Here is a 16,067-nt window from a genome sequence, read left to right as displayed (position 1 = left end):
TCCCTACCTCCATTTTTAATAATTTTGGATGAGGCTTTTATTTTTATTTGTTGGAGGGGGCACTAGGTCAATAGATTTTCCTCATTTTGCCTCTCAGAGCATTTTTCTGTGGACTGTAAAATGCAAAAGTAAATAAATTTAGGAAGGAACAACATTTTAATTGCCTTTTGGATGCAATATAAATAGAGCCCTCTTCTGAGAATCTTTGTTGACTGACCATGTAAAAACTAAGGACCCCATGGCATTTTTTGGAAAAAAGAAGGAGCATCTCCCACAACAGAACAGGTTCTAATTTTCAAGGCTATCCATCTACTGCGTTTGTAAGGCTAGTATGACACAAATCTCAAGAGACACTGCACAACCAATACACAACTCTCCATAATGTTCTGAGAGATAGTATATGAAAGATGCTATTTTGAAAAAAAAAAAAACCATCTAGTTTCTAGTTGCAGAGGACAGGCAACCTCTGAACTGATCACAATATCATTCTGGGGCAAATCTGGTAGAAATGTTCTGCAGTGAGAACTGGAGGATCAGGCCATACTCAAAGTACTTGTAGGTCCCCATTAAGAGGTGTTCCACCTGAAATACTGACAGGATGGAACACTTCAGCATGTAGCTTTTGTAATTTCCTTACCGTGGAAAAACTAAAAAAAAAGGACCAACAAAAACAATATCTGTTGTGACCTGGTTTGTCTTGCTGACAAGATGGTAAAATATAATACTTGAATTGTTTGCAAATAGGTTTAATATCACCTAATTACCATGTGTAAGGAAAATCTATGTGTTATCAGACCCTACTGTAGCTAATTACTTGAAGACAAAATAAAGATATCAATCAGTGTGTTTTTCAACCTATTACAACTATCAACATTTATTTCAGTTACAGTCCTATGTCTGCGTAGTTACTGCAAACATTCTGGGTGCAGTCAAGAATACTTGTGATTTGAGAGTACTTTTTAGAAAGAAAAAAAATGACCTAGATCTTGTGCTTTCAATCCAACTAGTGGACTCTGCAGCCCGTTGACTCCCTGAGCAGCTGATAATTAAAGGTTTGTTTCCTCTTTCCAAATGATTTTCTGTTTGCATAACAATTCTAAGTGAAATATCCTCAAGAAATTTTCAAGCACAAAGACAGTTTTACTTAGTCTCAAACACACTGCTGAAAGTTCAGCATTATTTTGTTAAGACCTATATACATACACACACACACTAATTTTAAGGTACATTTTTCTATAAATATATAAAAACTAGCTACTCTCTAAACAACAAGGTTGTGACAAATTGATCAAATCCAGCAAATACAAAATATTGGCCAATGCTCTGTACTTAACTCATGCCATTGTGAATTTAAAAAGGGGGGGGGGGGAGAAGGATGGTTTAATTTCCTGTTGCAACACATACACAGGATAAAATCTTCCAAGAGTAGTTATAAAACATGTATTTGTTAGCCAAGAAACTAAGAAAATATGGAATAAAGCCCAACCTAACTTCTGTTCTTTCTCCCTTCTCCACTGAATGAAGTAACTAAAACCTGTAAGAACATATTTAGAGCTATTCAGGTCTAACCAGTGACTTGATAATTTATGAGGCTGTAATACATATTATGTTTCCCATTCACCAAAATGATCCTTCAGATAATGACATAATTGGGCTAAACATTCTGTGTTACTGTATGTATCATACCCAATGTCAAATAATTAGGATATTGGCTACTGACAAAAGTTCCTCAGAAAACTGAACAACTAAATTCAAATTAAAAGAAAACTCAATGTTAATATGCAATGCAGTACAGAGAAGCCACCTATCAAACAGCCAGTTCCTAAGAGCAAGTGCTGAGAGTCCTGAGTGAATGTCACTGATTTCAACATGCATGTATTATACTAAGGGGGGAATTTTTCAAAGGCACAAAAGGAAGTTAGACACCCCACTCCTACTGACACTAAATATAGGGTTGCCAACTTTCTAATGGCACAAAACTCAACATCCCTGCCCCCCCTTCCCTGAAGCCTCACCCCTTCTCCAAGGCCCTACCCCCACTCGCTTCATCTCCCCTCCCTCCGACGCTCACTCTCCCCAACCATAACTCACTTTCAGCAGGCTGGGGCCAGGGGTTGGGATGAGGGTTCTGGATAGGGCCTGAAATAAGGGATTCAGGGTGCAGGAGAGGGCTCAGGGCTGGAGCAGAGAGTTGGGGTGCAGTGGGGGTGAGAACTCCGGCTGGGGGTGAGGGCTCTGGGGTGGGGCTGGGGTGCGGACTCACAATAGTGCTTACCTTGTCTCTCAGGTAGTGGCTGCCAGGTCTCTGCAGCCCCGAGATGCGTGGGCAGCCAGGGAGGCTCCATGCACTACTCTTGCCACCGCAGGCGCTGCCCCTGCAGCTCCCATTGGTCACAGTTGCCAGCCAACGGCAGCTGCAGGAGCGGCACCTGTGGACGCGAGGGCAGTGCGCGGAACCTCCCTGGCCGCCCATGTGTCTTGGGGCCGCAAGGACCTGGCAGCCACTTCTGGGAGCCATGCAGAGCTAGTGCAGGTAAGGGAGTCTGCCTTAGCTCTGGCCCCTGCTGCGACGCTGATTGAACTTTTAATGGCCCGGTCGGCAGTGCTGACTGGAGCTGTCAGGGTTCCTTTTTGACTGGGTGTTCCGGTCAAAATCCGGACTCATGGCAACCCTAAGTAGGAGTTAGCTACTTAATTACCCTTTCACACTTTGAAAAATTGTCCCCCAAACACCTTTTAGGATCATCTGACAAAGCCCTACATCACAGTATTGTGACATCTGACTCACGACAACACAGAACCCATCCCCATCCACTGTGATGGCATATTACTAGGTTATCATTACCACAACACAACCCACAGGCCTCAAAGCAAGCGCTGAATTACCATGTTTCACACAGTAATGTTCAAGCTTTAACATCTCAGCCTTTTTCTTATTTCAAAATACCCAAATCAGGAGGGAATGTGAGCTGTTTCTTCGGCTAAATGGCAGGGTTAGACAATCTGCCCCACCTTGTATTTAGCTCACACTCTGGTTATCTTTCCCAGGCCTGAGGCTGAGCTCTGTGAGCTCAGAAGCTTCTCTCTTCCACCAACAGAAGATGGTCCAATAAAAGATATCACCTCACCCACCTTGTCTCTATCAGAGTATAATTATTTTGTTACCAATACCACTGTTTTAAGGGACTAATCCTGGTCCCAATGAAGTCAACAAGAAAACCATCAACTACACTAGGATCAGGATCAGATCCTTAATGTGAGATGCTGTCACTGTGTGGTGGGAATTCATGGATCTAAACAGAGTTTGTATTCAAAATGGTGACAGTGGCAACTTCAAACATGCTCAGCAGCCATTCAAGTTATATAAAAATATTTAAAGTGAAGATTAATTTATAATTGGAGAAACTGTTCGTGTCTTTTAGTTTGTCAGCATATTCTTCAGTCAGCAAGAACCACACACCCAGTAATTTGTTAACCTTTTTGGTATATCCCTCTAGTTTCATACGTCTTTTAAAAAACAGAAAGAAGCAGAGTTTCCCCATCTCACCAATAAGCTGAAAAGTACTGCAGAGACGCCGAGTCTCTTGCAGACATTTCTCAGAGTCTGATACAGTTGTGCTGAGTTTATTAAACTTGCATGTACAGTTATAGTAAGCATCTCTGCTTCCTCACTATCAAATTCACCATGGCAGAAGGCCATGTAATGACAGTGTATTGATAAAAGACAGTTACCTTTTCTGTAACTGGTGTTCTTTAAGACGCATTGCTCATGTGTATTCTACAATAGGTGTGTGTGCTCGCCATGTGCACTGGTCCCAGAAGTTTTTCTCTTAGCAGTACCTGTAGGGGAGCGCCCTAGCGACACCTGGAGTGGCGCCTCCATGGTGCAGTATAAGGGGCGCTGCATGCTCCCCGCACCCTCAATTCCTTGTGCAGCTCGGGGAGATGGTGTTGAGGACCCACTGGTTTGAGGTCAGCCGTGTCCACTTTGGGAGTTTTATTGAGAGTGGATCCCTGATGAGAACTGGCAGGGCGACCTCGGGCATCCCGTCAAAACCGCCTTTTCCCTGCCTACTTGCCTTGGAGGACTCAGGCTGGGGGGCAAGCTGAGACTGCCCCTGTAGGTGCCTCTTATAGTCCTGCAACTTTTTATGAGCAGTCTTGTATTTTGAATGTGTGGCCTGAGTGGCAGTCTGCTGTGGCTTGAACTTAGGTTTAGCCAGAGTCAGAATATAAAGATCCAGAGTCTGGAGCATCTTGCAGGAGTCTTTCAGCCATTTGTTATGCAAACAGAGCTTTGCCATCAAATGGGAGGTCCTATAAGGAGGCCTGCGCCTTTCTGGACAGCCCAGAGAGCAGAAGCCATGATGCCCTGCTCATGGACACCGTGGAGACCATGGACTATGCAGCCGTGTTCACTGGATCTGAAGCTGCCTGCAGGATTGCCCTGGCAGCCCCTGTGCCCTCCTCCACCGGTGCTTTGAACTCCTTCCTGTCACGCTCCTGGAGGGAATCCTCGAACTTGGGCAGGGAGCTCCACAGATTGAACTCATACCGACCCAGAAGAGCCCGGTGGTTCGCCACCCGTAACTGGAAGCTCGAGGATGAATAAATGTTTCTTCCAAATGAGTCCAGCCTCCTTGAATCTTTATTTTTTGGGGTAGGGGCTGGTTGGCCCTGCTGTCCCCTGTGGCTGACCAACTCGACAACCAGGAAGTTAGGAGCAGGGTGGGTGTACAAGTATTCATGCCCATTGGCAGATACAAAATACTTGCGTTCTACTCTCTTAGAGATGGGGGCCAATGAGGCCGGGGTTTGCCACAGGGCATTTGAAATTTTCGCCACTCCTTCGTGGAGAGGCAAGGCCACCCTGCCTGGTGCCAAGGGGGACAGTACATTAAACAAGGAGTCCAAGGGCTCCTCCATCTCCTCTGCCTGGAAGTGGAGGCTTGATGCCACCCTTTTTAAGAGTTCTTGGTGGCCCCTAAAGTCCTCCTGCGGGATGGAGGGAGGAGCGGCCATAATCGCCTCATCCGGGGAGGGCGAGGAGGCTGGAGCGGTACTGTGTGTGTCCACTGGCACTAGAGGGTCTACCACCTGGTCGGTCTCCGGGCATGATGCCGAGGATGTATGTTCCACCGACTCCTTCCTCAGAGGTCTGGAGAGGGAGGCCGATGGTCCTTCTGAGGATCCGGCCACCGAGCGAGCCCCCACCGGGGGCTGCGTCAGGGGACACGGTGCCTACTGGTACCATTGGGCCAGACACAGGTCCCGGTGCCACTGCACCTGCTGTGGCACCAGCGGAGCCAGCTGTTTGGCCTGGCTCATTGATGGATGACTAAGAAGGCTGAGCTGACATACGACCTGCTGCTGTCCATGGACTGGGAGGAGCAGCGGCACCAGGAGCGATGCTGACCACGGGACCGCGATCCCAACATGGAAGACCAGTACCACCAGTAACAGCTGCTCCACAATTGGCTCCGGAGGGTGAACCTGCGATGGCAAGACGACACCAATTGACACATGGGCTACGTAGGCAGTGTCATGGCGGGGTCCTGGAGTGGGACGATGAACAGGAATGACGTCAACATTCGTGCCATGACCGGCTGCGATAGCCCCTCCAACACAAGGACCTTTGGCGTTGTCTGCCTCGGTCCCATCGGTGTTCGCTCCTCGAGGCGGAGCAGTGCCGAGAGTCTCGGTCAGAAGTAACCCAACCAGATAGCCTTCAGGGCTGGGCATTCAGGGCGATCCACGTGGACTTTGCCCTGAATGGTTGCTGGGTGGTGAGCGATGTCAGGAACATTCTTTCGACCAAGACCGGTACCAAACCCGGGGCAACTGCGGAGATCCCAGTGGCAGTTTGCCTCTGGAGCATGGGGCCGACATTGGCGGTGCTCCTGGTACCAGCATGGACATAACATCTCAGGCCGCCTGCAGGGCCTCTGGCGTAGAGGGCATTTGGACATCCAGGAAGGCCTGCTCCGAATGGGCTGGGCTACGACTCAAGTTGAGCGGAGGAGGCCTAGAGGCCGGTGGGGATTGAGGACTGCCCACCATGGGTCTAGCCTCTGTCCCGGGTTTACTCCAGTGCCGCGGCTAAGAAAGCCTCTTCCTACCCTTCTTGGCGTGCCCTGTGGATGGGGAGTGGTGCTGACTAGACAATGGCAAAGAAGGGTCGCCATGCACCGACACCACGTTGCCCGGTGCTCACTTGAAGCGGCGCTCCAGAGCCGGGGTCAGCACTGATTCCATCAGAATAGTTAGGAGCCTAATGTCCCTTTCTCTCTTGGTCCAAGGTTAAATAACTTGCAAATCTTGCAGCAATCTCTGAGATGGGTTTTCCCCAAACAGCATAAACAGTCTGTATGCGGATCACTCACTGGCACAGGTCACCTACAAGTGTTGCATGACTTAAAACCCAGGGCATGCCTCAGCCTAGGTATTCTAGCTAAACTACGCTAATTAAACAACTTACTACTACAGGTACCATACACTGAATGAACAAGCAGTTTGAGGGATGAGTTCCAGCAAAGCTGGAGCAGAGCAGTTCCGAAGCACCTTCAGTGGCGGCAAGAAGGAACTGAGGGTGGGGGGGAGCAGGCAGCACCCCTTATACCACGTCATGTAGGCGCTACTCCAGGGGTTGCTATGGGTGCTCCCCTATAGGTACTGCTAGAGGAAAAACTTCTGGCACTGGTGCACATGGTGAGCATGCACATCTATTGTGGAATACACATGAGCAATCACTCGAAGAAGTCTCATACTAGTACATAATTCAAGTCTTCATTTTCTTCACTTTAATGTTAAGTGGGCTTTGTGTCTTGATCTCATGCTTCGTCATGTGGATGGATAATCAACTAACTACACTGAGAGAGAGAGGAAGGGACCAGAGTGGAGAGGGCTGCAATACAAACTGAGCACTGACTTGCCTTTTTAGAATTGCACATGCCTTCAAACCACAAGATTTCAAGAAAATGGCCAGGTTTTGAGCTAAATGCCAGGACATGCAAGATACCATATACTCCATATTGCACTATGTGATATTTCTGCATACTGCACGTCCAGCGAGATTTCTTGCTTCTCAGCAGCACAGAGCAGTATGCAAGTATTTACTGCCACTGAACATCAAGGTATTAAAGATTCAAGTACAGTAGCAGTATTTTTCAGTTCACTGAGTGACCTGAGCCTTTAATCCAGATGAATTTAACATTAGAGTACATTAGCTCATCTCATAAAAGATTTGCTTTAATTTTAGTTCCTTCTCCATTTATCTTATGGTTGCATAATCTTCAGTAGAGATCATATAGTTTTCCCCAAAGAAAGGGGAACTGCCTTTTTCTTAAAATGGGTGGTGGTGGGGGGGGGAGGAATGGACTTTAGGCAATTATTCCTCAGTTTCAAATATGTACAAGAATATACCCTTTTCGCCTCCCTACTCCTTTCCATGTCTCAAATGACAAAAAGAAAAAAATAGAAATGTGAAATGGAAAATTACTATAGACTCACACAAGATATACAAAAACACCCATCTGCTGCCAAGATAGACAATATAATTAAAATCTTACCATCATCAAGCTCAAGACACAGATTATATACGGCCAGAGGCCGCTTATTACGCTGCCCTTGTCTTCTCGATTGCCTTGGTGGGACATTTGGAGGAGATACTGACACAGAGATTGGCTCAGGGAAAGTGGAATCAGGCAGGGTTTTGAAAATCTGCAATCAAGAACACAAGAGGTATTAATTATTTACCATGAACAGCAACTGGTGCAATGCAACTATAAACCATTATCAAACAACATTTGTTCTGGATTTCATTCAAAGCAGACAAGAGCCAAAAATCCATTCCTTCAAGTTTGGGGAGTGTGTTGTGGGTCCTTAATGAGTGCTTTTTAAATAAATACATACATACAAAATAAAAATAAGCAAAAGCACTGTCTACACATTAACCAGGCAGCAGATCAGTTAATCCAAAGACTAAATATGTGCAGCCATGCTTGCCAGCTAGGGTTTAACTCTATTAAATTAACTCTATGAACCACTATCCAGAAAAGTAAATTTCACTTAGGGCCTGTAATTTTGCCAGAATAGCCATATTAATTTTCAAAATTTATGACAAAGTCATACTATCATATTAGTAAAAAACAGCATGGTCTTGGAGGGAGAGTGTGTGGCGAAGTGGCTGTGAGGGAGGCAGGAGTAGCATACTGTACTGGAACTTTTTCAATTAGCCATTGAATAATGAGTCTGCACACTTTTACTAACAATCATAATACCCACAAAGACACACACAAGAGATTACATTTCCTTTAGTCATTTTATCTTTTGATTCATGACCTCCAGAACATTAAAATCCAACATAAAGTATCATGTCATTTCTCTCTGGGTAAAGCAGCAATACACGTATGTTCAAGTTTCCTGCATTTTTTACTAGTCCATGATGCTGATTTATTTATAAAAGCTGCTCAATATGCCTATACAGCATTTAATAGCAGCCCTTTACATTTGATCATGGCAAATTCATGTGAGCAAGTTAGCATACTATAGATTTCTCTGAAGACAACAGCCACGAGATAGTAAACATGCACACAGCTTTACAAAAATGAAGTATTGTGTTTCCTTTACACCATATAGCAGCACAGCATAATGGTATAACAAGAAACAACATAATTAAATAGTGTATGGTGTTTCTGTGTTATAGAGACAAACATTTTGTAAATTACAGCAAGAGGTTATAAAGAAGGAGTTCGCAATAAGCCTTCAGAGAAAAAACCTTTTATGAAGCAGAAATTTAAGAAGTTGAAAGTAAAGAGACTCCCAGAGACATTTCAGGATAATGACAACATGCCTTACGTGTGTGTAAGGCACAAAGCTAAAAGCCAAGCGACTAAACACATGAGAAACGCAGTAGTCACTCAGATAAACCACTCAGAGCACCATGTTGTTTGAATTAAAAGAAACTCTTACATGGAATCTTTTGCTGGCCTGATTATCCTGAGTATCGCATGTATATGAATTAGATTGTACAGCACAGATATTCAAGGCAAGAGCCCACATTCACACTGACCTCTCTGGCATCAATTTAGGTTTATCTACTTCCAAGGAGAGGTGGTTGCAATGATGCAAAATGGTCAGAACCACCCTTCTGACTTGGAAGGAAGCACAGGGCATCCAAATGAAAGCAATGTTGGAAACACTGTCTGACTTCTCTGAAATGCAAAGTGGCATAATTTAAACCTCCCCATACCAGCTTTAGAGAATCTGTCTCCTTCTTTTACATACCTATACATACTGTCTAAGAGAATAAAAACACTGTGTACAATTGCAATTACAGCTCTATAAATGCACAAAATAATTTACATGTAGAAAAGAAAACTATCCGTGTATTCCCCGTATAGATCGTTCCTTGTGTAGATGCAATATCTCGTGGGCCACTCACAAAGCTCTAATTGTGCTCAGAGTTCTAAAGCCGTTTCTTAAAATATGATGCAATGCATAGTATAATAAAATATAATGTGTGCACACAAGGCATTTGGCTAACAGTACCATATTGCCCTCTTATGTGTAAATACAACAAAGCTGAATTAAACATGTTTATGGATAAATATTTGTTTCTCAAAAATTAAAGAGAATGCTTCGAACTTCTAACGCCGTTATCTCCATGCGCTGATTGTTGCATTTGTGCTCTCTGATAAATAGTAAGCCATCTAGGCATTTTTTAAAGGATTCAGTGTCTTACATACTACATTACATTCCACAAGCGTGGGTTTGTTGAGCCCTATCTACACCTCTCATTCAAACTTGATGCCCTAGGTGTGAAGAAAAGGCTTTCTCCAGGAGTGCTGCAAGAGATCAACCTGCTTGTATGTGTTAGGTTGACTTTGCAAGAGCTGTACTAAATTTTCATTGTTCTCTATTTTGATCTTCCACAAATATTTCAGTATGTCCCTGTAAAATTACTGGACTAAGAGACCAAATAAGTAAAAAAAAACCAAAAAAACAGAAACTATAAGCAAACTATTAAAAAAAACCTCATTCAATGAAACACTGAGCTAAACACATGCACTATGTTAATGAAAGGGATACAGGAAGTAAACCCACCCATAACTGCAGCTTAATTAGCAGCATAATGGAAAAAATAGTTTTAAGAACTGGGAGAGCAGAGCAACACATGAAGTGGTCACACAGTGATTCTCTGCTGTAAAGTGTCATGTTGTGATCCGTTTACAAAACAACTGCCCCTGACGTGCATGCGCACATACAATAAACATGACAAACACCAACTCAAGTCTTCTCCTTTACTTCTAGGATCCCTGAAAAGCTCGGTTTCATCCTCTGGTTGGAATCAGCCATGCTAAATGCTAACTCCTTCATGAAGGTGTCATCATCTGCCTTACGACATAGGAAAGTGCTGTAAGGCTAAATAACTTCTTTTAAAAGTACTTAGCTAGTGAAGTGCCAAAATTATTCACTGCTACTTCATAATGGCATCATGCAATTTAAGTAACCATCTCAAGGCCAGCTCAAGCAAATCTGGTCTCACTTATGAAGGTGTACAGTTGGGCATCAAGCCACAACCCCGTCAACTTCCTTCATCCGCCTCCCCAAGCTGCTCAGGTCAGGTCATAAGGGAGATTTTATTTCTGGGGTACGGAAGGTCAATAGGGAACTTTTCCAGAAAAGGTGTATTTTTAATCTAGGGAACACAAATTAATTCTAGAGAGCTCTTGGACAGCACAATGCAGCTTGTACACCCTACACTCAGGAATTACAGCATGAGTACAAGTAACACAGTTTCAGTGTTTCCCTGGTCTTATGCAATATGGTGTTTTCTGCCAAATTTCAATCACCTCCATCTTCAGTGCTGAGGAAAAGGGCTTTAGAAATTTCCAAGAGTTCTCCAATCTGCAAAAAAAACAGTTAGTTGGATATAGAGTGGTGAAATCCAAACTCTTGACCATCAGCAACATAGCAATTCACACTTAAACACTGCAGGGCTCTGTGCTTCCTGGTATGAGTAGTCCTGCAGGACTCCATTTGACAAATTCACAGCATTAAGTTTTGCAGAATCAGACTCTATATATTGCTAAAATGTTACTGTATGTATGTTAGGGACTATTTAGCATAAGAGCCGCACAAAACTAAGTTCTGTCCTAATGTACTGTACTGGAACATGTGTTTTGGGGTCCGTCTTTCCTCTTTTCATGTAGGCCAACAACTCAAACTTTTTTTAAGTCATTTCCTCTTTTTATTAGACAAATGTGATATATAATGTAACCTTCATAACTAGATCTGTCTTTTCTATGACCGCAATCTGTCTCTGCAGGCCAAAGTTGCAGCTCACACCACACTTTCTCAGAGTCAGTGTTTGAGAAACAATCAGAATGGCCAAACTCTACCATTGAAGGTGCACATGTGGCTGTCATTGACTTCCCTTTTCTCACGTTCTCCAAGTTCCTGTAACTGACTTCACCTTTCCTTGTATGCAGTGCTGGTGTAGCCATGTTGGTCCCAGGATATTAGTTGGTCAGGTAATATTTTTTATTGGACCAATTTTTGTTGGTGATAGCTCTGTGTGGCTCAAAAGCTTGTCTCTCACACCAACAGAAGTTGCTCCAAGATATTACTTCACTTTTCCAAAAGAGAAATTCCTTTCATCGTGACTTAACTGATAATTGGCTGCTAATGTTAAGATCTATTGGGAATTAGAATAAAGTTTGGTATAGCTAAACTGTGAGGAAAGGGGGTGTGTTAAATTAAATTCACCTTTGTTTTTCATCAGTCATTTAGATATCACTGGAAGTCTGCTAAACGCTTTATAGGCAACACTAGGTCCCTGCCCTGAAAAGCTTACAATCTAAAGTAGGTAATGTATAGACAGAAGATGGAATGCATCAAGACATATGAGTGATAAGTGAAGTTTAGCACGTATGATCAGTTGTACAGTGTGGTATTCTACAAACCCTTCTTTGAGGCTTTGACTCAAAGGACAGTGGGGAGGCACAACTGACCAGGTCTCCACGGTTATTCTAGGTTCATCGAGTCACATAGTACAGCTACTGTAATTATATGTAACAGAATGGAATCCCATCCCAAGCAAGCCACCAGCATCAAAGCAGAGCTAGGATAACATGATTCATAAAAATCATTATCCCCATTACTCCACAGGAGTCTCCCTTCAAATAAAAGGTAATTGCTCACATGCATTCCAGAAGTAATGACAGCCCAGAGATTAGTTTGTATGAACACAATTACTGGGGTGAACTCTGGCCACTAAATTATCTAGTTTTTGTAGGGATAAAAACCTATTGCTCAAACTTCAAGAGTATAGGGAGATTAGTCACATGACATGATGTATACATGTGAGGTTGTGGTCAAACAGTGCTGGATTTACTATAGAATACCAACACTCTGAAATTTAGCTCTCACTATTGTTAGCATCACTCATCTCCTAGTGTCATTTTATCAGCATTAAACCAGTCTGTGCCAGACACTGAAGCTACCTATATGATTTACACAGGTATGTACCTAATCTCTCTGTCTACCAAGACTCTGAGCACCAACACAATTATATCAGGCAATAATCAAAAACTACTCTCAGCTCCTCCTTAATATACAGATAAAGTATGAGAGAAAGTTTTACTTTTAAGAGGTTGTTTTAATTTGCTTTTAATGTAGGGATTATTTACATACTCACCCTGTTGCTGGGTCAATCTTCAGGACTACTGTAGAAAAGCTATAGGAAAGAGATGTTCCTCTTTGGTGGGCTTTTTAAACACTGAGATGTTTGACTGATTTCTTTCTGTTCTGTAGTACATTACTGAACTAAACAAACCACTAACGATCTTGGATACAAACCACAACTAACAAATCAGTCTTGATAACTACAGTGCTAAGACCATTCCTGTACTGCAGTTATTTAGATTTCTAACCATAGATCCCATAAGGTTTCCGGATACATTTTCTTGGAGTAAGAAGCCAAATTCAACATGTTCCTTCAACTGTATTCCATTAGCACAGTGGTCTCCAACTTTTTTACACCCAAGATTGCTTTTTGAATTTAATGGCAACCTAGCATCTGCCCTGCCCCTTCCCTGAACCCTGCCCTCCGCTCACTCCATTCCCCCCCGCCCTGTTGCTCACTCTCCTTCACCCTCACTGACTGGGCACGGGTTTGGGAAGGGGTGCGGGCTCTGGGCTGGGGCTGAGGGGTTTGCAGCTTGGAAGGAAGCTACAGGCTGAGCCTGGGGCAGGAGGTTGGGGGGCAGGAGTGGGTGAGAGGTGTAAACTCTGGGAGGGAGTTGGGGTGCAGGAAGGGGCTTTGGGTTGTGGCAGGGTGTTGGGGTGAAGGAAGGGGTGCGGGCTCTGGGAGGGAGTTTGGGTGCAGGAGGGGACTTCAGGCTGTGGCAGTGTTAGGCTGCAGGAGGGGGTACGGGGTGCTGGCTCTGGGAGGGGGGTCAGAGATGGGGTGCAGGCTCCGGCCTGGAGGTGCTCACCTCAGGCAGCTCTCGGTTGAAGGCGCAGCGGGGCTAGGGCAGGCTCCCTGATTGCCTGGGCCCCTCGCCACCCCCAGAAGGGGCTAATGTGCCCCTCTAACCCCTGGTAGGGGCACGTGGCTCCACACGCTGCCCCTCTCTGCAGGCACCACCCCTGCAGCTCCTATTGGCCACAGTTCCCAATTTCCAGCCAATGGGAGTTGCAGGAGCGGTGCTTGCAGGCAGGAGCAGCATGCAGAGACCCCTGCACGCCCCTCCTCTGCCCCGAGGGCATGCTGGTCACTTCCGAAAGCGGCATGGCACTATGGCAGGCAGAAAGCCTGCCTTAGCGGCAGCCCCGCCACACCACCAATGATCATGATCGACCGGGAGAGTCTCCAGAATCAACCAGTCAATCATGATCGACCGGTTGGTGACCACTGCACAAGCAGAGATGCCACATGGCAATAGAAAAAACATTTTGCTGCACTCCCCAAACTGAACAACAGATGGTGTTAGAGATGATACCAGATTAATGCTAACTCCTCTCTAATTCATTCTGTTTCCAGATTCCCAACTCTTACTAGAGCGCTTGCTCCTGGGGCCCACAAAACCCACAGCCAAGGAAGCCCCTAATTCAGCTGAGGTAATTCATAATTTTTTCAGCCATGAATTATATGTGGAATTGTGGGTTCTGCTGCTATATGAGGACACCAGTCTAGTAAATCTAGTCTCTCTCATCTCAGAAAAAGATAATTAAATGAACTTCAGTATGTTTACTAGGAGCCATTCTAGCCATCACACTATCTTTCTTATTTGGACCACTGTAGCAGTGACGATTTCATCCAAAATCAGTGGAACAGAAACAGTAAGTAGAAAAGCTGGGTGACATGAAAATAAGAGAGAATATGGGGAAATTTGGCCATAAGATTGTAGATGAGGAGAATCTTAAAGAAAATCTCCAAGATCTGAAAGTTGTCCCTGGATTTTGTCATGTATACAAGCAAGAATCACAAATCTGTAATTTGACATCTAATCCCTTTTACAGGATGCTGGAACAGTAGGGTCACTTGGGGTCCTGGACTGGTGGCTCTCTGCCACCAGGATAATGATCTCTGTTATAATATTATATTTGGAGCTTCTCAAGACATTCAATGCAATAACACAAGTTTGTATCTAGTAATTTCCCTTCAGTACACGGGTGCACTACAATTGGTAAATAAAAGGAAAAAAGACACACATTCATTTCAAGTGATCTTTATTGAACAACAGTTCTCCATCTAAGTCAAGTGTGCCCTACATGCCAACTGCTCCTCTCTGCCTTTCCAATGTAGAGAGGCCTAAGAATATGTTACACAGTAAATAGTGGTCAAGGGTAACCTAATCATCCCCACAAATTCTTCTTTGCTGGCTCGGCTTTTGTTGGACATGGTGATAAGATAACTGGGTTTATACTCAGCAACCTGTACAAAAACAAAAAATACTTATTAGAAACATACCAGTGCTCAGGATAAAAGGCAAATTATATCAGAATATGAACTTACTCTGCTGGAATCTACACCTAGTTTATCCCTTGAGGCAATGAAGACAGTGGATCATTTTTCTGCAATGTAAAGCAACAAAGCATGCATGGTAAGTCAATGCTTTAGTGTAGACGGAGAAGCAAAAAGCACATTAGGGTGTGCAAGGTGAAATATATGGAGAGAATGCTATGTACCTTTGATAAATTCTTCCACGGAAAGGACAACTCAAGCTTCAAAGTAACGTTTTAGACACAATCATGGTTCATAATTCTAACAACGAGAAAAAAATGAGTATCACATCAACTGCTAAACATTATTTATTAGCAGAAAACATTGCTTTGGAAATTATAGTACTGTATAACTAATATAAAAGATTAACATTTAGCAGGACAGGCCAAAAATGTTATTTTAAATCACATCTCTTCATCAAAGTTATTGTTCTAGGAGATTGCTAAAACTAAACATTTAAAATATTTTTTTTCATAATACATACTTTTTATTTTTTGCATTTCATTAAATTTGGAGGACAATAGGTCAGTTTCACTTTTGTATTTACCCCAGCATCTAAATTGTTTCACTTTCTGGATCTTATTTCCAGAATTTGATGTGTGTTATGAACACTGTAAGGAAATATTTGTACCCAACCAAAACTTTTTTGATTTTAATATGGTTAATTTGATTAAAAGAGTTCTACTGATATTAAATCTGTAGAACTTTTAAAAAAGGTTTTTCACCAAAACCTGAATTATGTGACTGTCCAATAAAATTTAGCAATTTTTAATTGCAATTGTAAAGTTGCTTACCTCCCCAGGGTCACCCCTCTTTGGTCCAGATACAGGTAGGCCAGCTTCGCTAACATACAGTCCAGCAGCCATTAGTCATGTGATTTTCCATGCATTGGCTTCCATGGGATTGCACAAAATGTGCACCTCTGGACTTAGATGCTTGAATCTCATTGCAACACAACGTATGTGATTATACAGTATCCATAATTCTTAAGTCTGAAAAAAATTTCTGATCAATGCAACCAAGTGGACTGCCTGAAGAGTCAACAGGTAAAAAGTCA

At 43.5% G+C, this 16,067-nt stretch overlaps 2 protein-coding genes across 2 annotated transcripts in view; one reads left to right on the top strand and one right to left on the bottom strand.

The window, feature by feature from the left end:
* NR3C2 (nuclear receptor subfamily 3 group C member 2) overlaps window positions 1–16,067 on the top strand; it is a 651,149-nt gene that overhangs the window by 325,873 nt on the left and 309,209 nt on the right. The gene's annotated exons all lie outside the window — the stretch shown is intronic.
* ARHGAP10 (Rho GTPase activating protein 10) overlaps window positions 1–16,067 on the bottom strand; it is a 255,503-nt gene that overhangs the window by 52,486 nt on the left and 186,950 nt on the right. Inside the window, exon 19 of the mRNA XM_075066743.1 lies at window positions 7,569–7,719. Within this exon, the coding sequence (XP_074922844.1) occupies window positions 7,569–7,719 (151 nt within the window). The remainder of the gene's footprint in view (window positions 1–7,568; window positions 7,720–16,067) is intronic.

The sequence above is a fragment of the Chelonoidis abingdonii genome, chromosome 5 (genome assembly GCF_003597395.2).
Source record: "Chelonoidis abingdonii isolate Lonesome George chromosome 5, CheloAbing_2.0, whole genome shotgun sequence".
In the NCBI taxonomy this organism is placed as follows: Eukaryota; Metazoa; Chordata; order Testudines; family Testudinidae; genus Chelonoidis; species Chelonoidis abingdonii.
This window is presented reverse-complemented; position numbering and strand designations above follow the sequence as displayed.